The sequence below is a fragment of the Cebidichthys violaceus genome, unplaced genomic scaffold, assembly GCF_023349555.1.
Source record: "Cebidichthys violaceus isolate CVI_PGR_0920_01 unplaced genomic scaffold, fCebVio1.0.p SCAF_53, whole genome shotgun sequence".
NCBI classification, from domain to species: Eukaryota; Metazoa; Chordata; class Actinopteri; order Perciformes; family Stichaeidae; genus Cebidichthys; species Cebidichthys violaceus.
The window spans coordinates 310,574-332,586 of record NW_027176739.1 but is presented as its reverse complement, the minus strand read 5'-3'; the positions used below and the strand labels follow the sequence as shown (position 1 = coordinate 332,586).

At 39.6% G+C, this 22,013-nt stretch overlaps 4 protein-coding genes and 1 long non-coding RNA gene across 5 annotated transcripts; all 5 read left to right on the top strand.

The window, feature by feature from the left end:
• Positions 1–2,057: 2,057 nt before the first annotated feature.
• Positions 2,058–2,396, top strand: LOC137888345 (histone H4). The gene has a single exon (XM_068731728.1). The coding sequence runs from the start codon at positions 2,058–2,060 to the stop codon at positions 2,367–2,369; it is 312 nt and encodes a 103-aa protein (XP_068587829.1). The 3' UTR covers positions 2,370–2,396.
• A 666-nt stretch (positions 2,397–3,062) lies between these two features.
• Positions 3,063–3,513, top strand: LOC137888322 (histone H2B-like). Its single transcript, XM_068731701.1, has one exon. It carries the CDS (start codon positions 3,064–3,066, stop codon positions 3,433–3,435), a length of 372 nt encoding a protein of 123 aa, XP_068587802.1. The 5' UTR covers position 3,063; the 3' UTR covers positions 3,436–3,513.
• Positions 3,514–7,902: 4,389 nt separating this feature from the next.
• LOC137888286 (histone H2A-like) lies at positions 7,903–8,688 on the top strand. The gene has a single exon (XM_068731658.1). It carries the CDS (start codon positions 7,911–7,913, stop codon positions 8,292–8,294), a length of 384 nt encoding a protein of 127 aa, XP_068587759.1. The 5' UTR covers positions 7,903–7,910; the 3' UTR covers positions 8,295–8,688.
• Positions 8,689–12,404: 3,716 nt separating this feature from the next.
• Positions 12,405–13,744, top strand: LOC137888343 (uncharacterized). The gene is made up of 3 exons (XR_011105128.1): positions 12,405–12,734; positions 13,128–13,334; positions 13,439–13,744. It is a non-coding gene; the product is annotated as an uncharacterized lncRNA (long non-coding RNA).
• A 1,982-nt stretch (positions 13,745–15,726) lies between these two features.
• On the top strand, positions 15,727–16,108 carry LOC137888305 (histone H2B-like). Its single transcript, XM_068731682.1, has one exon. The coding sequence runs from the start codon at positions 15,727–15,729 to the stop codon at positions 16,096–16,098; it is 372 nt and encodes a 123-aa protein (XP_068587783.1). The 3' UTR covers positions 16,099–16,108.
• Positions 16,109–22,013: the final 5,905 nt, after the last annotated feature.

Below are 22,013 nucleotides of genomic sequence, written 5' to 3'. Positions count from 1 at the left end.
TCCACAACAAACTGGTGTTCAGGATCTGGAAAGATGAGAATGGGAGCAGAAGAGAACCGTGATTTTAACTCCTTGAACCTCCTTTCTGCAGCAGGGGACCATTGGAAGGCTATCTTCTGGGAGGTGAGGGCTGTCAGGGGAGCTGCCACAGAACTATAGTTGCGGATAAACCTACGATAGAAATTGGCAAACCCAAGGAACTGTTGAAGCTTCTTCCGAGTGGTGGGAACCGGCCAATCCGCCACCGCTTTAACCTTGGTGGGATCCATATGAATACGTCCAACTGAAATGATGTATCCCAGGAACGACACCTCAGTGGCATGGAACTCAGACTTCTCCACTTTCACAAACAGCTGGTTCTCTAGGAGTCTCTGGAGAACACTGCGGACATGCTGCACATGTTCCCGTTCAGTCTTTGAAAAGATGAGGATATCGTCAAGATATACAAACACAAACACATTGAGAAAATCCCGGAGCACATCGTTCACTAAGGCTTGGAATATTGCAGGAGCATTAGTGAGTCCGAAAGGCATAACCAGGTACTCATAGTGGCCTCTAGGGGTGTTGAACGCCGTCTTCCACTCATCCCCCTCCCGGATGCGAACAAGGTGATAGGCATTCCTGTGAATTGCTTCTCATGATGGTGTAGGGCAGCAGCTTGTGCTGCCATTTCCTGCCTTATTTTCTCCATGTTGGCTGGGTTCATTTTTGGCCAGATTGTACTGTCAGGTATCACAAAACGACAGACAAGAACCCAATAGCACGACACAGAAAACAGTTCAGGTGTAGAAACCGGGTTTAATAACCAGCAGATGTCAAACCAGGTAGTAACCCGCGTGGCAAACAAATCCAGTGGGAGCAGGCAAAAGAGAAGGTCCAAAGTCCAAAAAGGCAGGTCAATACACGGATAATCAGGATCAGAATCGGAATGACAGGTTGCTGGATAGCAAGGGAAACACACTAGACAATCTGGCAGAGAACTGAGGGAAATGGGCCGGTACATATACACTGAGGGGCTGATTGCTGATGAGGAGCAGGTGAGTATGGAGGTGGGGCAGGCCAGGTGAAATGAAATCAGCAATTAGTGCAGAGCGGGGGGGGGGGGGGGGGGAGTGGCAGATTCTGAAATGACATGAGAGTTAGTGTGGCAAAACAGGAGACAGACAAATGAAAAACTAAAGCCTGGCTGAAGTTGTGACATTTATAGACAAACATTTGAATTTGAGGAAATTTCTTTCTTTCTCAAGATTCAATAAAATAAGTTTGGTTTGATTTTAACGATTCATTTATTAAAATAGGTAAACTGCACCTAAACGTGTGAACTTTGGGACGCTACTGTACAGCATTTATTAGGTTTGTTACATTTTTACTATTTTAAATATTATAAATATTATATATAAAAGAAAAAACGAATCTAAGAGGTTTTCGCATCAAACATAATTCAGATTTTACAATAAAAAAACACAATATTAATAATTCACATGTTTTTTTCCACAGTTATATAAACGTCTCTGCTCTGTTAATGATTTCCTCTCAGCTCTTCATGATGTTTTCTCTGCTGCCATCTTGTGTTCAACAACCTCATAAAGTCACAATATAACAACAGATATGAACCTGAATATCAATAAATAACACTATGGTAATGTAAAGTTTGATTTTAGAAAATATCTGAAAAAAAGTCAAAATATTATTAACAAGACTTTAGAGAGTTATTTACAAATAAAAAGGTCAAGAATGAGACGTTATTGTTATTGATAATCAATTTACTAACATGTTAAAAATGACTAAATATGTATAATACTATATTATACGAGGCTCTAAATGTTCATTATGAAAACATTTAACTATAAATGCAGGAAGTCCGAATTATCTTTAAAATATATAAATAATAATTAAAAAATAAATAAGTTTTGTGGGACGGACCGATGAGTTTCAGCCCCGCCCATTAAAGAGTCTCCATCGGTCCTCTCTTACGTCCTCAGATGAGCCATAAATACAGCCGCTCGTTCCTCTCTCGTCTCATTCGTCTGTAACGATCCAACACCAGCTGACTCACAATGAGCGGCCGCGGGAAAGGAGGAAAAGGACTCGGTAAAGGAGGCGCTAAGCGTCACCGTAAAGTGCTCCGTGATAACATCCAGGGCATCACCAAACCCGCCATCCGTCGTCTGGCTCGCCGCGGCGGAGTGAAGCGTATCTCCGGTCTGATCTACGAGGAGACCCGCGGTGTGCTGAAGGTTTTCCTGGAGAACGTGATCCGTGACGCCGTCACGTACACCGAGCACGCCAAGAGGAAGACGGTGACCGCCATGGACGTGGTGTACGCTCTGAAGAGGCAGGGCCGAACCCTGTACGGCTTCGGAGGCTAGACCACCGAGACGTTACGTCACAACAACACAACACAACAACACAACGGCTCTTTTAAGAGCCAATCACATCTTTAAAGAGTTCATATCCTGAGTTCATCATCCATAATCACTATATGAACACACTGTGTGCTTTGAACAGTATAAGACCTAAATAACGACGTTTATTAGATGAAGTGTTCTATGACATCAATAAATGGAACAAAGAATGTGACCTTTGTGACCAAAGAACAGCAGAACATCTGCAGAGTCACATAGAACTCTACTGTTACTGTTGATGTTCTGGACGTTGGAACACAAAGTACTTCCTGTCCAGTAATCATCTAGAGTACTTTATGAAGTATTACAACAGATTCTCTTAGAAAGGCTTCAAGAACACAAAATAACCGACAGTTTGGTTTATAGTTGGTATAATAAAAGTATGATGTGTCTATCGTTAAGTATCTTTAAATGGTACTTCTACTACAGTAGTATAGCTACTGTACTTCATAACTGCAGTACATTTCAGCAGGAGTAGTAATACTATAAATGTAATCTCTGGTAGAACCGGTCGCTTCACAGTCGCGTGCTCAGTCTCGTAACCAACCAATCCTATGCGAGCGACAGCACAGCCTCATTAGCATCAGAGACAAATAAACACAGAGACGGAGCGACAGAGAGAGACATCAGTTTGAGAGACTCTTGAACTGCTTCAACAATGCCGGAAACCACCGTTAAAGCGCCCAAGAAGGGCTCAAAGAAGGCCGTGTCTAAGGCCACCAAGACCGGCAAGAAGAGGAGGAAGTCCAGGAAGGAGAGCTACGCCATCTACATCTACAAGGTGATGAAGCAGGTCCACCCAGACACCGGCATCTCCTCCAAGGCCATGGGCATCATGAACTGCTTCGTGAGCGACATCTTTGAGCGCATCGCCGGTGAGGCCTCCCGTCTGGCTCACTACAACAAGCGCTCCACCATCACCTCCAGGGAGATCCAGACCGCCGTCCGCCTGCTGCTGCCCGGTGAGCTGGCTAAGCACGCCGTGTCTGAGGGAACCAAGGCCGTGACCAAGTACACGAGCTCCAAGTAGAGCCGTGATGTAGACCAGCAACAACCACACAAAGGCTCTTATAAGAGCCACCGACCCGCTCTGATGAGACTCTGGTTCCTCTTTAACTGTATAAATCCATCTAAATGTATGGAGAAACTAGTTTATAATATTTATACTTCATCATAAAGCTTTGCAAGACCTTAACGTAACAAAGTGAACATAAGTAGAACTTTATTTATCTCTTCACGTAATTACCTTAAGTTTGTTTAATTTTTTTCTGGATAGATACTCAGTGATTTTATATTTAATTTGGTACAGAAGTTAACCAATTTTTTTTCCAAACTAATATTTGTTGACTGAACAGACTCAAACATAACTCCTAATGTAGTAAAATATAAATATATATTATAGTTTGTGTGGTAATTTAAATGGAAAAAGTCTAATCTGTGTAATATAACTATAACAAAAGAAGTTTCCTGCTGAATAATATTATAGTGGAAGTACCATTTAAAGATACTTAGTGATACTTTTATTAATAATTCAGATTTTATTTTTAGTTCATGAGAAATTAAAATGGAAAATGTTGGATCATCAGCATATTGTTCGTTAATTTCATATTCTATAATTTGTTCCCATATTTTACACCAGTTTACTTTTCATAGATTCATATACTAAAAAAAAAAAGATTTTAAATACTGGTGACTTTCTCAAACTGTGTAAGTGGGTTTTTATTATGACTTTTTTGTACTTTTTTTGACAACTTTTATCAAATTTAATTTTTAAATTCATCCTCATAAACCAGACAAGTCGACCGTCTTCATCTTCACATATCGTGTTGAACCTCATGGAGACACTTTCATCAAATATATACAATAATCTTCATCATAAACACTTCTCTCATCAAATACAACAAAAAACCCACAATAAGAGAAAACATATGTCAAACATTTACCCCAACTATATATATATATATATATATATATATATATAACATCATAAAGAGCCTTTAGATTCTTTATTATCTTAATGTTTTTATATTTTTATTTCTCAGATGTCATAATTTTCCACCAATCCTATAAAACAAAAAAAACCAAACAAAACCTCAAACCAGGTTTAATAAATTTAAAGTCAACGATGTTTTGTATAATTTGCTTGTAATACTTTTTCCCATATGATTTTATATTTGAGTATATTTTCAATAAACGTTGTCCTGTAATATATCTTGATGCTTAATACTCTCAATATTTCCACAATCACAAACAGCTGTGTTTCTATTGTCTTTCATTTTCTTTAAATTTGACTAAATTGACTAAATCTTGCTGTAATTATTATTCATGTTTTCTATTTGCATAAACCTGCTGTTATAAGTGTGTGCAAACAGATCATAATAATAATGTATATACAGTATATAGAACGCTGTAATGTGGTATTAAAATGAGTGACTTAAGGTTTTACCAGGAAACTATCACAATGTATTATTATTATTATTGTGTGTAACCTTTATACAAATATTTCTGTAAAGTTATTGATTTGAGAGACTTATATAGACGATTAACAGAATAATAAAGGGAAGAAGAACAACATGATGTGTAATATATGTAATCAAGTCCCGGTTTACAGTTTTTTTCAGGCGCTACCAAGCGTTTGTCCAACCAGTGGTCACATTTTCAAAACTCTAAACACAATTAGCACAGCATCGGTTTTTTGTGGCCATACCATTCACACATTTCATGTCGTTTTCAAACAATATGCAGTCAGTGAACACATTTCCACAATGCTTACATTTTCTTAACAGACAAGCTATACCTCCCAACAAAATTATGGATTGTTTTTCTATTATTTACGAATGTTAACACACAACATCCCACAATGGCAAAAACAATATTCCAAACCTTAGATACAGTCTAAAAACCTCTTCTGCAATGATATCAGTTCTAAAACAATATATCTCAGTTGATAATAAACAAACAATTGAATAATTGACACACAGCTGATTTATGTTGGGTAAATTGGGCAAACCACAGCTGATTCCAGTCTGGCTTAGACTCAGTGGCATTACTTATACAGTGAAAGGAGGACTTTGAGGAGTGATGTCTTTGGAAACAGAAACAGAAAAAGACAAACACTGTAATGTCTGGACGAGGAAGAGTAAGAACAAGAGCAAGGGGCCCAGGGAGAAGAGCAGGCCCAGTGAGAGGAGCAGTGAGAGGTGCAGGAGCAGTGAGAGGTGCAGTGAGAGGTGCAGGAGCAGTGAGAGGAGCAGTGAGAGGAGCAATGAGAGGAGCAGGAGCAGGGAGAAGAGCAGGCCCAAGGAGAGGGCAAGGTAGAGGTGTAAGAATGCGTGGTGGTGGCATTCCAAGGGCTGCAAGAACAGTAATCAGTGATGGAATTCGTGCCACTATCATTGACCATGTAGTCAACCACGGTCTTTCACTAAGAGAGGCTGGTGAAAGAGTGCAGCCCAATTTGAGGCGTCAACGGTTGCCTCCATTCTACGCATCTTTCAACAAACCAACAGGTAAGTATTGCATTTTACATGGATTGTTTCTATTCTCACTTGACGTGTCAATAAGGCCATACAGTAATGCATATGTTGAATTGTTTGTCCCTCTAAAGAATGCAACGTCTTCCTCCCTCTGGGGGAAGAGGAACGCTCCTCACTAATGATCAAGAGCTTGCCATTGTAGAAATGGTTGTTGCAAATAATGCAATAAAACTGCATGAAATTCAAAGTAGAATTGTGGAGGACCATGGGATATTTGACAATATCGATAGCATCAGCCTCACAACCATTACGTGGACATTGTCCAAACACAGAGTGCGGATGAAGCAGCTCTACACTGTTCCCTTTGAGAGGAACAGTGAGAGAGTCAAGGAGCTACGACGACAATATGTCCAGGTATAGTGTATCTTCAATTCAATGTCCAGTTCTATAAGCTTTGCACTTTTCAAGTAGGTAACCTACACAGTAATAGGTTACAGTACAGTGTGGTATACAGTAATGACATGATTTACATAAACTTTGTTTCAGAGAGTTATGGAATTGGAGGCCAACCAGGCCCCTCATGAATTCATATACATAGATGAGGCAGGATTCAATCTGGCCAAAAGGCGTCGACGTGGACGAAATGTCATTGGAAAAAGGGCCACAGTTTATGTGCCAGGACAGAGAGGGGCAAACATTGCCATGTGGGCAGCAATTGCAAATGCAGGATTACTCCTTCACAGATGTCAGGTTGGACCCTACAATACCGAGCGCCTCCTTGCCTTTCTCAATGATCTCCACCAGCGCCTGGTTCCAGAGCAGGATCAGGAGGGTGAAAACATGAGGACCTTTGTAATCACCTGGGACAATGTGGCTTTCCATCATTCGCAAGCAATAACAACATGGTTTGAAGTCCACCCAAGACTGGTACGTCTCTTCCTTCCACCCTATTCACCTTTCCTCAACCCCACAGAGGAGTTCTTTTCTGCATGGAGGTGGAAGGTTTATGACCATCAGCCACATGACCAGATGTCCCTCCTTGAAGCCATGGATGCTGGCTGCAGGGACATCACAGTTGATGATTGCCAAGGGTGGATCCGACATTCCAAGTGGTTTTATCCCAGGTGCATCGCCTTGGATAATATCAGATGCGATGTTGATGAAAACGTGTGGCCTAACCCTGAAGATCGCAGAGATTAGATACAGGAATTTTGTGCTTTTTTTTAGTTCCCCCCCTTTTTATCTGGGCTTTTTGCGGTTGTTTTTTTGTTCAGAATGCTCTTGTGTGTTTCATGGATATTTTGTTCACTGGAAGCAATACTGTAAAACTTTTTCTGTTCTATCATACTGTAAACAGTATTTATACTGTACCTCCTGTAGTAAACAGTAAAGGGAAAAAAAACTGATTTGGTTTTTACTGGAATGGTTTTGAATGTGGACTTACAGTTCCCAACCAAGAAATTTAGTGTAAAAACAGTGGATTGCATGTTTTGCATGCAAATACCTGTAAAACTGAAACATAAAAGTCTATGCAGTTTTGGTAATGTCAGCAATAGCAGACAAGAGAATAACAAGTTATTCTTTGACAGAATAATTTCATTTTGAGTCAGATTTCCAGTGTTTTGGTAAAGTTAGTGTGTGCAGAGAAAGATGTGTTCTATTTTGAAATGAAGAGTTGGTATATATTTAACAAAATGTGTTTTTGAGAAGAAAATTATCCATTTCACCAATTGTGGTTTGTAGGTGTGAGTCTGTGTTAAGAGTTTAGAAAAAGTATCTGAAGTATGGGTAAGCGCTTGTTAGCGATTGAAAAAAACTGTAATCGGTCAGCCTTTATTTAGCAGGAGCTGGAAAAACGAAGCTCTGCTGGTAAAAAAGGAAATCAATTTCAACTCTTCTCTGATTGGACGATCACAGCCACGCTCTCTTTGGCCAATCGGAGAGCAGCTTGTTTCTTATAAATATCCGGTTCCTTCATAATTAGGACGTATTTCTCTCGCAATCAACGAAGAAATAAACCAACTACAAAATGTCTGGACGAGGAAAGACCGGCGGTAAAACCCGAGCGAAGGCGAAGACCCGCTCCTCCCGTGCCGGGCTTCAGTTCCCCGTGGGTCGTGTCCACAGACACTTGAGGAAGGGTAACTACGCTCATCGTGTCGGTGCTGGAGCTCCGGTGTACCTGGCGGCGGTGCTGGAGTACCTGACCGCCGAGATCCTGGAGCTGGCCGGGAACGCCGCCCGCGACAACAAGAAGACCAGGATCATCCCCCGTCACCTGCAGCTGGCCGTCCGCAACGACGAGGAGCTCAACAAGCTGCTGGGCGGAGTGACCATTGCTCAGGGCGGCGTGCTGCCCAACATCCAGGCGGTGCTGCTGCCCAAGAAGACTGAGAAGGCCGCTAAGAAGTAGATCCTCACAACCGGCTGATCAACGACACAAAGGCTCTTTTAAGAGCCGCTCACAAAGAACTACAGAGACGTATTTTATCCTTATATTTAAATAACACTTTGTTACACTTCAAAGCAAGTTTATAAAGCTAAATACATTTCAAACTGACAAAGTACACAAGAGGTTTATCAATAATGTATTATCAAATACAACAAACTATATTCTACTGATATTTTTAATAAAAATAAGATTACATAACTTATTGTATAAAACTAACCATCTGACTTCAATATTAGTGTTGTGTAAAGGATGTAGTGATTAGTTTACTTTATCTATATTTTGATCATGTTATGACCATGAGTAAATGTATGTATGTTGTCACCTTATGCTTTATTCAATTTATGAAAACTACAACTCATTCTATGAAATGAAAATAAAACTGTTTTAAATGTGAGTTCTCTATAAGTATGAAATGTTTTTGTAGTCTTGATTTTTACCATTAAACCTCTGAAACTTTTCTTTAATTACTTTTATTATTGGGATTTATGAGGAAATATGTTTACAGTTTTTCTCGATTGCTAAGACATATTTCTTGAAACGGTCACCCATTTTCTCAAAACTGTAAACACAAAACCTCATCTTCAAGCACTATTTACAAAACCTCTGAACCCTCTTGCAAAATGAAACTTTTGCCTCAAAACAGTTTTACCTGTGCTCAAAATCAAACACTGCTCTCAAATCATAAACAAAGTGATCAAAATAATATACACTATCACGCAGTCAGTAAACAATACACCAATAAATAGAAAACACATTGTTCAAAACATATAGTTCTCAGGGAGAAGTAGGTTTGTAATCTCAAAACAAATTTCATATTTATCCGTCATTGTCTTTTGATAAACAAAAACATATTCTATTACAGTAGCTCAAAATTGATCAGAAATTACTACTCTGCTTTGCTCTTTGCAATTTCTTTTGTTCTTCCTCCTCCTTGTACCCCTATTGTTACAGTACGGTACCCTGCATCTCACAAACATGTCCTTTGTCTCTGTGATACTGTAATTCTTGTTCTTTGTTGATATGAACCTGCAACCTCGCAGTTCTTTCACCCTTGGTGAGTTGCGCTCAAAAGGTACTCTGTATACTTGTTTCATTCGCATCCTGTTACGATGGAGGACACGGCCAATTGTGGAAATGCTCACACTGTCCATTCCCTGGAAGTGTGTGTTGTCTTGTATCACTCGTTCCTGTATTTCTCTGAGTCGTATTAAAGTATCTTGAAGGACCATGCCCACTATAACGGCCTCTTGCTCCTGAGTGAATATAGCTCTCCTTCCACCTGCATGTGGCAGCCTTGCAGTTCTACAAAAAGTAGATTTGCAGTTACAAAAAATATTCATGCAGTACAATACATACAGTGATGAACTTTACAAATGACTATTGAAACAGCTGCATATAGTGTAGTACAGTAAATTTGCAATTACAAAAATACAGTAGTTTACTGTACCTGTTCTCTTCTGTGAATGTCCGTGGACTATAACATGGTCTATGACTGTTGCTCGAATTTCATCAGATATTTCCACTCTTTGTCCTCCTCTTCCTCTTTCTTGCCCTCCTCCTCGTCGCCCACCTCGCATACGCATACGCACACGCACTTGTCCTCGTCCTCGTCCTCGTCCTCGTCCTCGTCCTCTCACATGATTTCTTCTATCCATTCTCAGACTGTTCTCCTTCCCACCTTCAACCACCTGTTTGCTCTCTGAACTGGCTTATATTAGTTGTGTCACATCATTTGATACAAGTGAAATCAATTTTGAGTGATTGTGTTTAATCAATGACATGTGTTCTCTATTTGTATTTGATTGTTGCCACTTGTGTTTACCAGTATGGATGACATGTGCATTAGAGTGCAGAATGTGTTTTGAGACTGAGAATGTGTTTAGAGTTTTGCTGAAAAGTCTAAGTGAGATCTGCAAATTGTGTTTTATCATGTGAAATAGTTTAAGGTATTGACAACAGACTGCACAAGTAACTAAATGAGTTCAGGCAACTGAGATCTTTGTTCAGCCAATGGGTTTTAGTGTTTTAGCAATTGAGAAAAATTGTAATAGAGGTATTGATTATTTATTCCTACCAAATTATGAACGGTTTACATATTTGGACATTAATTCATAAAAACATTGATTCATGGTATTAAAAGCTGAGTTAAGTTTACGTATTTAAGTTTTTTAATAGAAAAGTTTTAAACTAAACTAGAGAGACATGAAGACAAGAATCATTCAAATTAATAATATTGAAAAAGGAAAGGAAAGAGTTTGGCGCCTCTCACTAGACCACGCCCACTAAAAGGTCTCCAGCAGTCCTCTCTTACGTCCTCAGATAAGCTTTAACGACACGGTATGCTCTCCATCAACCAAAGTTTACTGAGCAGAGCGGTAGATGTAGAGAGTTCATATCTCAAGTTCAAATAATCATGAACAGATTAAATTATATATTAGACAAAATCATAGATAAAGAACAAACTTGTGCAATTAAAGGCTGACTGATGTGGGACAACTTGTGCATATTAAGAGAACTTTTACATAAACCTGATAAAAAAGTTTTCTATGTTGTTGGGCTGGACCAGAAGAAGGCCTTTGATTACATCTCCAGAGATTACCTCTGGACTGTGATGAAGTCATACGGCTTCCCCGATACCTTTGTTCACATGGTGAAATGTCTGTATGCTAAATCTAATATCTGTGTAAATGTGAATGGAGTTTTAACTGAAGCCTTTCAAGTGGAGAGAGGAATGAAGCAGGGCTGTCCTCTGAGTGCTGCTTTATACGTCCTCGCCATAAATCCTTTAATTAAAAAAATAAACTCGGATCTAAAAGGCTCTTAAGAGTACTTTTTTAACATTTTTGAAAATTAATACTTTTTAAATAATGAAACAATGCTTTCTGTTTGTTTAAGTTTTTGTTAAACATTTACCACTAACAGATATCTATGCATTGTGTTTCATGTAAATCACTTTAATGTTTTGAACTGGACACAAAGACCACGGTACCGAATCAAAACAAACCTGCATTCATTTAACAAATGTATTTCACACATTGTTTAGGATTGATCCGTTTTACCACTGAAATAAGAGAAATGGTCCATCTTTACACTGACAGTATGCGTTTTGTCATCCAGTATAAAAACAATTAAAAAAGGCACTACAGAGCTGTGACCTAGAACAATTGTAAAACAAGATTTTGAGACGTGACGGTCAATCAAATAAGACAAATCACAAAACCCACATTTCCCTCTAAGCCTAACCCACAGGATCTCCAGTCCAGTAACTTAGTAGGACCCAAAGGATCAGAACCTAAAAGAGGACTTGATTAGTGAGAGCCTGCTGAGGGCGAGTTGGCCACGTCACTAACCCTTGACTTAAAGAGCTCCACGTCTGCAACCTCATCAACTACATGAGACATACGAACGCAACAGTCAGCCTGTCTGGGTCAGTGGCTGAGACACCCAAAGGCCGAGACCAGAGACAGACACAGCTCCACTAGACCTGACCTGAAGACTTCAACAGTTGAGTTTTATCTTGAGACCCTTATTAACAGACTTTGACAGTGACTGAGTCTTACTCATGTAGACAAACTGTACTGTCCTTGTTCATGGTAGCTGTCACACCTGGTGAGGAAATACAACGTATATTTATAACAGTGAGATGATAGACAGCACTACTAAATACACATATACACTGGTTTTCATCTCTCAGAAGTAGTTTTTGGGGTTTAGCTCTTTAAAGTCTCTAAACGTGTCTAACTGCTTTTAAATCATCTTCATGAAGAATAAATCTCTGGTGTCACGTTACAGCCGTGTGGCGGCAGGTCGAAGAACGTTTGCAATCCATCAGCAGATTTCATCATCCAAAGTTTTCCCGAGCAGATCGGTAGAGGGAGCGAGTTCACCATGCTCTTTTACTTTAACGGTAAACATGGAGACTCAAATAGTTGCGGTGAGACGTTCCTACGTGTCCAAACACTTCCTGATCTGACGTTGTTCTTTGTCCAATCACAGAGCAACACGTCCAGAAAAGATTCCTCCCTGAGCTGACGTCAGAGCAGAACAACTAGATAAAAGGCTGCTACCAGAGCGCCCGTAAAAAATAAATAAAAAAAATAAAATAAAAAAAATAAAATAAAAAATGATGAATATGGATACATTTGCCTATAATTCCATCATGTTCCAGGTTCTGAACTGTCAACTTGAACTCCGGTTCAGGATCAAGGGAAAGATTGTTGTTGTGTCGTTGGGGAAGCTGTTAATCAACACCGTGATAACGTGGAACAGTTTTAGTATTATTGGAACTGTTCATCTTCTCCTGAATTGTATTCAGATCGACGGGGAACCCCTCAAACGCATTCTTCTCAAGAAGCTGCTCTTCAAATTACGTCAAGGATGTTTGTGGCTTTGGAGGCACAGGTAAGTTTCTGCAGTGAACACTTTTCCATGCTAAATCCCTTGTGTAGACTAAATTGCTCTCGCCGGTGATGAGTGATTTATTTATTCATGCCGTGCGTCGGATCACATCCCTGTAAAGTGTGCGATGATATCGTTAGACAACATGTTTCTTCTGCAACGTCATTATCCTCTCGTGCTGATCATAGCCGAGGTTTCAGGACTGTTCGTTCACTCACTCTTTCTGTTGTATTGAGGATAAAAATGCGGCCTTAGTCCCCAACCGATACGCCAAAGATAGACTTGCTGCTGCAGGACTAGTAAGACAGGCATCATGATTGACAGACGTACTTTTCTTGAATTAAGTTACCTTTCAAAAACAAGTCGGTTATTTGTATTATTGTCTTCTATTTTCAGGTAGTCATACAGATCCAGATGGCTTTTATTTTAGTGGCATATCCAAAACTCAGACAAAGGGAGGATTTGAGTTGCTCAGAATCTCATACCATCTCCCAGTGAGGGTTACCATGTGAGACATTTGGAAGATCCACAAACACAGATCATGTGGGTCATGATGCTACAATTTTCATCCGACCACTCCAAAGAAACCTGAATCTGGACCCTGTAAGATCCTCACTTTTAACTTGGTGTTCCTATATGAAAATTGCAGATTATGAACGTTCACGTAATTATAGCTTGTGTTACATTTTAAAATGATCTTTTTACAGGGATGTCAACCAGCAGCAGTAATGAACAAAAACAAAGGCCCCTGCTCCTGAGACCAGCATTCACAGAGACAAACACACATCCTTTTTTAATTTGTATTAATCATTAGCCATTACAATGAACCACCAGCTTGTGAATGTGACTTCTACCTCATAAAGGCAGTAGTCAATCTCTGTTAATATATTACTCCGGTATCTAAGCAAAAGCAAAAAGTGTATTCTGTTAGTTTATCATTTAGATGTCTCTGTATTGGAACCAAACAAAATGTAATTTAAATTGGACAAAATAAACAAGTGAAAATTTTACAATTTTAGACGACTCTTTGTTCCATCTCTTCAGAGAGAGAGGTCTCCCAGCCCCTGTGGTAAGTTGAAGGATCTCCAGCACGGCACACGACTGATGCAAATATCACACACACACACACACACACACACACACATATATATATATATATTTCTCAATGACATTGGCCATAATATCAGTTTCAGGTTATATCAGCAAATACTTCATTGTATTTGTAAATCACTTCATTGTCTTTTCAAAAGCCTTTCATATATCCCAACAAGAAAATGGACGAGATAAAATAGACATTCCTTTATTTAAAACTGTGTTGCGCTACTTTGTCAATAAAGTCAGAAAAAATACATTCACGGCATTGCTGTTTGTGAATCAAACCAATTCATTAAATGTGCATCAAGTGACTGCACTGGTGTGCCTGTCAGACAGTGGACTTCCACTTTCAAGTGGCACCTGCCTTCAGGAACCACAGTAGCATACCACTCCAGGGATCGTTGCATACCGCAGAACCACAGTAGCATACCACTCCAGGGATCGGTGCATACCGCAGAACCACAGTAGCATACCACTCCAGGGATCGGTGCAACCTGCAGAACCACAGTAGCATACCACTCCAGGGATCGGTGCAACCTGCAGAACCACAGTAGCATACCACTCCAGGGATCGGTGCAACCTGCAGAACCACAGTAGCATACCACTCCAGGGATCGGTGCAACCTGCAGAACCACAGTTTGAAGAAGTGACCATATTAGGACAGAGGAGGAGTGACGTAGAGACCTGTCAATCACAAGGTTCTTTTTCCATCACCAGTTAGCGTCACTATCACAGCGACTCTTTAAAATAAATACTTTCAATTTAATTCCAGGAATCGTTGTAGAGGAGCTTCTTGAAAGACGCACAGTTCAAAGTATGTTTTGTTTGTTAAAGCTGTGAATGAGTTAAATCATCGGTGGTGTGATGTATTGTGGTATAAAGTTCTGCAGAAAAGAGTCCTGGGTCCGGTCCCAGTGTCCCCACTAAGACCTTCCAGGCTCTCTGGCCTCTGGTAACCCCGTGTTTAATGTCACATCGCTATGAATTGTGGGTAATTCCCTCAGGCAAAGTCTGCAGAAATGTGGACTCACAGAAAGTGTTCATGAAGGAATCAAAATGTCAGAGAGACTCAAACACTCAATAGTTTGATAGAACAGAACTAAACTGTGTGAAGAAGCTCTAGAAACCCTGAAATGAGTCACGACGTTTAACGCTTCCTGCTCCCTCTTCTGGAAGTCAGTGGCTCTTTGTCATTTCCCAATTTTGTGTGTCTTTGACTCCTTTCCTCGCCTCCTTGCTTAGTGTTCTCCGTGGGATATATATATATATATATATATATATATATATATATATATATATATATATATATATATATATATAAACTGTTAAGCTTCACACAACTCTGTGATATAATACAGGTTAAATGAGACGAATAAATATCCAGAAAACGAGTCCTTAAACATTTAGTCATATATAACAAGTTTACAAAATGTATAAATACACAAACAAAAGTCACAGACATAATGAATACAAATGAAGTGCAAAGCTTCAGTCATCATTTCATTGTACTTTTAATACATTAACTTGAATGTAAATTGTTGTACATTTGAATTTGATGTATGAAAAGTACTTTTACACTGAAGGTCTATGAATAAAACAACGATCAATGTAGGTAAAAGAGAATCATCAAGTTAAGTTCAACAAACTTTTGTCTTCAAATAAATCTTCCCTCCACTAATAATGAAAGTTAAAGTAGTGAAACTTACTCCCAACCATTCATTTTATAGTTAGAAATTAAATCTCTGGTAGAACCGGTTCACAGTCGCGTGCTCAGTCTCGTAACCAACTAACCAATCCTGTGCGAGCGACAGCACAGCCTCATTAGCATCAGAGACAAATAAATACAGAGACGGAGCGACAGAGAGACATTAGTTTGAGAGACTCTTGAACTATTTCAACAATGCCGGAAACCACCGTGAAAGCACCCAAGAAGGGCTCAAAGAAAGCTGTGTCTAAGGCCACCAAGACCGGCAAGAAGAGGAGGAAGTCTAGGAAGGAGAGCTACGCCATCTATATCTACAAGGTGATGAAGCAGGTCCACCCAGACACCGGCATCTCCTCCAAGGCCATGGGCATCATGAACTGCTTTGTGAGCGACATCTTCGAGCGCATCGCCGGTGAGGCCTCCCGTCTGGCTCACTACAACAAGCGCTCCACCATCACCTCCAGGGAGATCCAGACCGCCGTCCGCCTGCTGCTGCCCGGTGAGCTGGCTAAGCACGCCGTGTCTGAGGGAACCAAGGCCGTGACCAAGTACACGGGCTCAAAGTAGAGCCGTGATGTAGACCAGCAACAACAACACAAAGGCTCTTTTAAGAGCCACTGACCCGCTCTGATGAGACTCTGGTTCCTCAATAATAAGCAGCTCGTGCTATAATCAAACTATGGTATAAATCTACATATAATAGGTTTGTTATGTTTGAGCTGGTTTTCCTCTGGTCACCACAAAATATCATCTTATAAATTGTTCAGTACAGATTTTAGAATAAACCTGAATAATTGATAACACTTGAGATAATACTTCACATCCTGAATAAAGTGGGTAAAACATGAAGTTGCAGTTTGGTGCTCAGACAGAACTACAAACTTATATTGTACCAATTATGACATAAATATACTGACATGTTCATCTGTTTGTTTCTCTCAAGTTTAGTGTTTTTTGATCTTGATACTTTATTATTTTGCTTATTTCCACTTTATATTGAAGCTGCTGCACAACTACTTACCTCAAAGTTCTGTTGATTTCCATTGACTCTGATACCTGATGAGTTACTCTGTATATTATATAATATATGTATGTATATGTGGCCTGGGAAAGGGAATTTTTCATTGCGGAACTTGTGCGCGTTTATCAAAAAAAAACATCTGTAAGCAGAGCGTGTCCTTCTCTCAGCGCCCGGCTGGGCTGCTGCTAGCTGCTATGGCTCCACGCACAGTCATTCCTCAATACTCCTCAAAATTTGGGCAGTTTTGGGTCCGTCTGAAATACACTGGTGTTGGTGAACCTCCCAGCCGTGATCATGTCGGTGAAACTCTTGTTTGACTCCTCCTGGATCAACACATCAGAAGTTTACTCGTACATTGCTCAATCAAGCAAAAGAGACTTTGAGCTGTGCTTCTTTCATGAAGCTCCTCTCAGGCGTTTCCTGGAAATCCAACGCTCAAAAGATTTCGAATCTAGATGGATAGACTGGACAATTGAATCTTCAATTCAAATGGACATAACCACTATAATAGTGAAGTTCTGGACAGGTAGAATACCTGATGCTGACATTGAGTTATACCTGAGCAGGTACTGCGATATCCTGCACACTAACAAGCCGGTAGATAAGTTCGGTATCTGGTACGGAGTAAGGAGATACAAGGTGAAACTCCGTAAAGACATCAACGGACATCTTGTATCCATCCCCAACTCCATCTCCCTTGGTCCCTACAACGGACGCATCATATACCCCGGTCAGTCAGTCACCTGCTTCATCTGCCACTCTGCTGACCACCAGGTGAAGCAGTGTACTTTTGTCAAATGCTGGCGATGCAGCGGTTTGGGCCACAAGGCCAAAGAGTGTCCCGCAGAGAGTCAGTGCAGCCTGTGTGGAGAAAAAGGCCACACCTTCTTCGGCTGCCCTGCCTCATACTCCAACAGGGCGAGATCTCAACACCAGTCTGCTCCCCATCCTTCCACCCTGCAGCTGTCCAATCCTCCACCCCCCCCTGCCTTACCCTGATCCTCCTCCACTCCCCCAGCCTCAACCTGATCCTCCTCCACCCCCCCAGCCTCAACCTGATCCTCCTCCACCCCCCCAGCCTCAACCTGATCCTCCTCCACCCCCTCAGCCTCCTCCGGATCCTCCTCCATCCCCTCAGCTGCCTGACGGACAGCTGGATTTCCACCAGCTTCGGGCCCTTTTCCATCCCTCAAACCTGAGGCCGGGACCTGCACCTCCTCGGACCCAGCAGCCCTTTGCAGATCCTCTTGCTCCTCCACAACATCCTCCACAGCGAGATCAACCTGCCACATCCGAGTTTCAACCCTCAGCTCCTCCTCCCGATGATGATGTCTCCTCTCTTTCAGGTGAGGGGAGATTATTTATTGTAAGTGAATCAGTGAGTGAGAATAGTAGTGATGAAAATGATTATGAGAGTGCTAGTGAGAGCCCCAGCTCAGAATTCAGCTCGATCGGTTTGACAGCTGGCCAGAGAGCCAGCAGCACCCCTCTCCACCCCCCCCACGGGTGCAGAATCAGACTCTTTCTCTCCCACACCTGAGTTTCCTGCCCCCACAACTAGTGAGACACAGAACGATGCACCATTCCAGTTGGTCACCAAGAAAAAGAAGAAGAGGCGAGCCCACTCCACCTCTCATAAAAATGAGAAACGTTTAAACAATAACCCGTCACCATAGCTTTCACCTCTACTCCATTATGAGCCTTCTTAAAATCGCCACCTGGAACGTTCGTGGAGTTCAGTCGAGTGTTTATCGACAACAAAAAATGAAGTATTTATTGGACACTGACTTTGACATTCTATGTACTCAGGAACTTAGACTAAAAACTAGTAACGACGTTGACAATGTGTGTGACATGTGGCCTAAAGGTAAATGTGTAATATCTATAGGTGAGAGCAGCGCTGATGGTGTCGGCATTTTTTTTAAGACTCATGATGCTGTCATTATTAGAAAAAGGGATATTATTCCAGGCAGACTTTTGATGCTAGATTGCCTTTTTAGAGGAGAAAAACACAGAATAATAAATGTTTATACTTCTCCCGACAAATCCCAAAAAATCTGTTTATTTAAAAGACTTAGAGAATTATTGTCAGTAGGTTATAAAATTATATTATGTGGTGACTTTAACACAGTTACTGAAGACAAAGACAGATGTAGTAAGAAGCCCTTCAAACTGAGCCCAGAAGGTAAATTTTTAAAACAAGTATGTGAAGAAACTAAATTAATAGATGTATGTAGATCTGTAAATCCTTCAGGATATGAATTCACCAGGTTTGACTCAAACACCAAAACTCGTATAGACAGAATTTATGTATCGTCACACTTCAAAGCAGTAAATTATAGAACCATATTAAATGACTTCTCAGATCACCTCATAGTTAAAACATCTGTATCTTCTGGAACCTCAGCTAGCAGAGGCTTCTGGAAACTAAATACTCAATGCCTAAAAAATACAGATTTATTAAAGGAGCTAAAACAGGAAATACACAAAATAACACAACTAAAAATCCTAACCAAATCTAATATTAAACTATGGGAAATATTGAAATATAGAGTGAAAGATTTCTTCAAATTTAAATGCAGAGAATTAAATAAAGCAAAAAATACATATTATGATGAATTAATGAAGCAATACATTAGTCTGAAACAGAAGAAAAAAAAATCTACAGTGGATGAGGAAACTATGACAAGTATTAAGAAACAAATAGACAACTTTAATCATGAGTTATTGTATAATATTTATAAACAGTCACACTTAGATAACAGAGGGAATTTAATTCATGCTCTGAAATCAAGTCAAAAACAAATTCAAGCTAAATTTATTAAATGTATAAAAAAACCATAAAGGTGATACTTTTTACTGTGAAAAGGAAAAAAGAGAAGTAATCAGAAATCTGTGTGTCGATGCATATAAGAGAATAGACATAGATGTAAGCTGTGTCAATATTCTGTTGGAAACGATGCATTCATACAGCGACTTAAACTTCACTCATCTTAGTGGAGAGATAAGAAAAGAGGAAGTGATGGAGGCCATCCAACAACTTAACGTCAGTAAAAGTCCTGGTCCTGACGGTCTGCCCACTGAGTTCTATCAGCTTTACAACGACGACGTCTTAAACCTCCTCACTGCTGTGTACAACGAAGGTATAAACAGCGGCTGTATGGGAGACTCCTTTTATCAAGGTGTTTTATGTTTATTGTTTAAGAAAGGTGATGATGCTGACTTGGACAACTACAGACATCTCACTATTATGAATACAGACTATAAGATTCTTGCTAAAATAATTATGAACAGATTAAATGACATATTAGACAAAATCATAGATAAAGAACAAACTTGTGCAATTAAAGGCCGACTGATGTGGGACAACTTGTGCATATTAAGAGAACTTTTACATAAACCTGATAAAAAAGGTTTCTATGTTGTTGGGCTGGACCAGAAGAAGGCCTTTGATTACATCTCCAGAGATTACCTCTGGACTGTGATGAAGTCATACGGCTTCCCCGATGCCTTTGTTCACATGGTGAAATGTCTGTACGCTAAATCTAATATCTGTGTAAATGTGAATGGAGTTTTAACTGAAGCTTTTCAAGTGGAGAGAGGAGTGAAGCAGGGCTGTCCTCTGAGTGCTGCTTTATACGTCCTCGCCATAAATCCTTTAATTAAAAAAATAAATTCGGATCATTTAATTTCAGGTTTAAGTGTAGGTCATATGCCCAAAGTCACAGCCATCGCTTACGCTGATGACATCACTGTTATTATCAAAAACCAGCTGGAGATGGATGCCTTAACCAACAATCTAGCTCTGTATGAACTAGCATCCGGAGCTAAATTAAATCATAACAAAACTGAAGGAGTTTGGATCGGAGATGAATGTCATAAATGTAATATTAACATTAAAGTAAAGCCAGAAATAAAAATAATGGGTTTGATATTTTGTGACAGAAGAAGTAGTGAAAGAAATTGGGAAAATAAGTTGTGTGAAATTAAAGAAGAGGTGGAAAAAATGGGAAAAAAAAAATACTAATTACAAATCCAGAGTAAATATAGTCAAGACGTTCATCCTATCTAAACTACTTTTTTTATCAAACATCTTTCCTCCATCAAACAAAATGATTATCCAGTTAAATAAACAGTGTGTAAACTTAATCTGGGGCACAACCAGGGAAGTGACCAAAAGACTACTGATGTATAAAAGTAAAGAACACGGTGGGTTAGGGGCTCTAGAGCTCGGCGTCAGACTACATGTTTCCTTTATCAAAAACATCTCTGCTGCATCTCCAGAAACGCTCTCTGGTTAGGAGACGTCTCCATGTGGAGAAAGAGAAGAGGAAAACTGAGAATAGGTCCTGAATACAAATGATCATATGGAGATTTTATTAATCAATATCAACATCTACAGATAGACTGGAACAGTCTATCTAGTAAATGTATTTATAAAAGGATCAATGATTTTAAACATGGTGGACTTGTCAAATACAAACATTTGACCGATGACGAGGGTGATGAGGTCTTAAAAACACTGAAAGACAAGAACCTCTCAGAGAGCATCAGAGACGTCCGATGGCTCATGTCGGTAAACAGACTCGCTGTAAGAGCCACGTTGTCATGGAGCTGCTACGTCACGACAAAAAAATGTCCCATGATACATTGCGACGAGGACGAAACACAGAGCCACCTGTTCATAGACTACTACAGAGCGCAACAGGTCTGGGCCTCCCTTCAAGGCCTCGGCCTGGTCTTCAGTGTGAATTATAAATCTGTGATGTTTGCAGTATTTGATGAAAAGATGTCTGTCAAACAAAAAGAACTTTACCAGCTCATCGTTGGCATTGCATGTTTCAAAATATGGAAAACCCGATGTACAATGGTAGTGAAACAGACTATAATGGACGGCAACGTGGTGGCGAAACATATAGTCACTGAACTCAGGAGAAGGAGAACTGTTGATAAGAGCCGGTCCCTCCCGTGGCATTTGTTGGACTTTTGACCCGAGCACACAGCACTTTTGTTTTGTATTTGTCCCTTTATGTGTACTTGTAAACCATGTATGTATTTGTAAAACTGTAGATTTTGTATAAACTCAAATAAAGTTTTCTAAAAAAAAAAAAAAGAAAGAGAACGAGGAGTAGAAGAACTAAAAAAAAAAAAGGAAAGGGAATATATATATATATATACATATATGTATATATATATATGTGTATATATATATATATATACACATATATATATACATATATGTATATATATATATACATATGTATATATATATATACATATATATGTGTGTTTGTGTATATATATATATATATATATGTGTGTGTGTGTGTATATATATATATATGTATATATGTGTATATATATGTATGTATATATATATATATATATATATATATATATATATATATATATATATATATATATATATATATATATATATATATATATACACATCTTTATT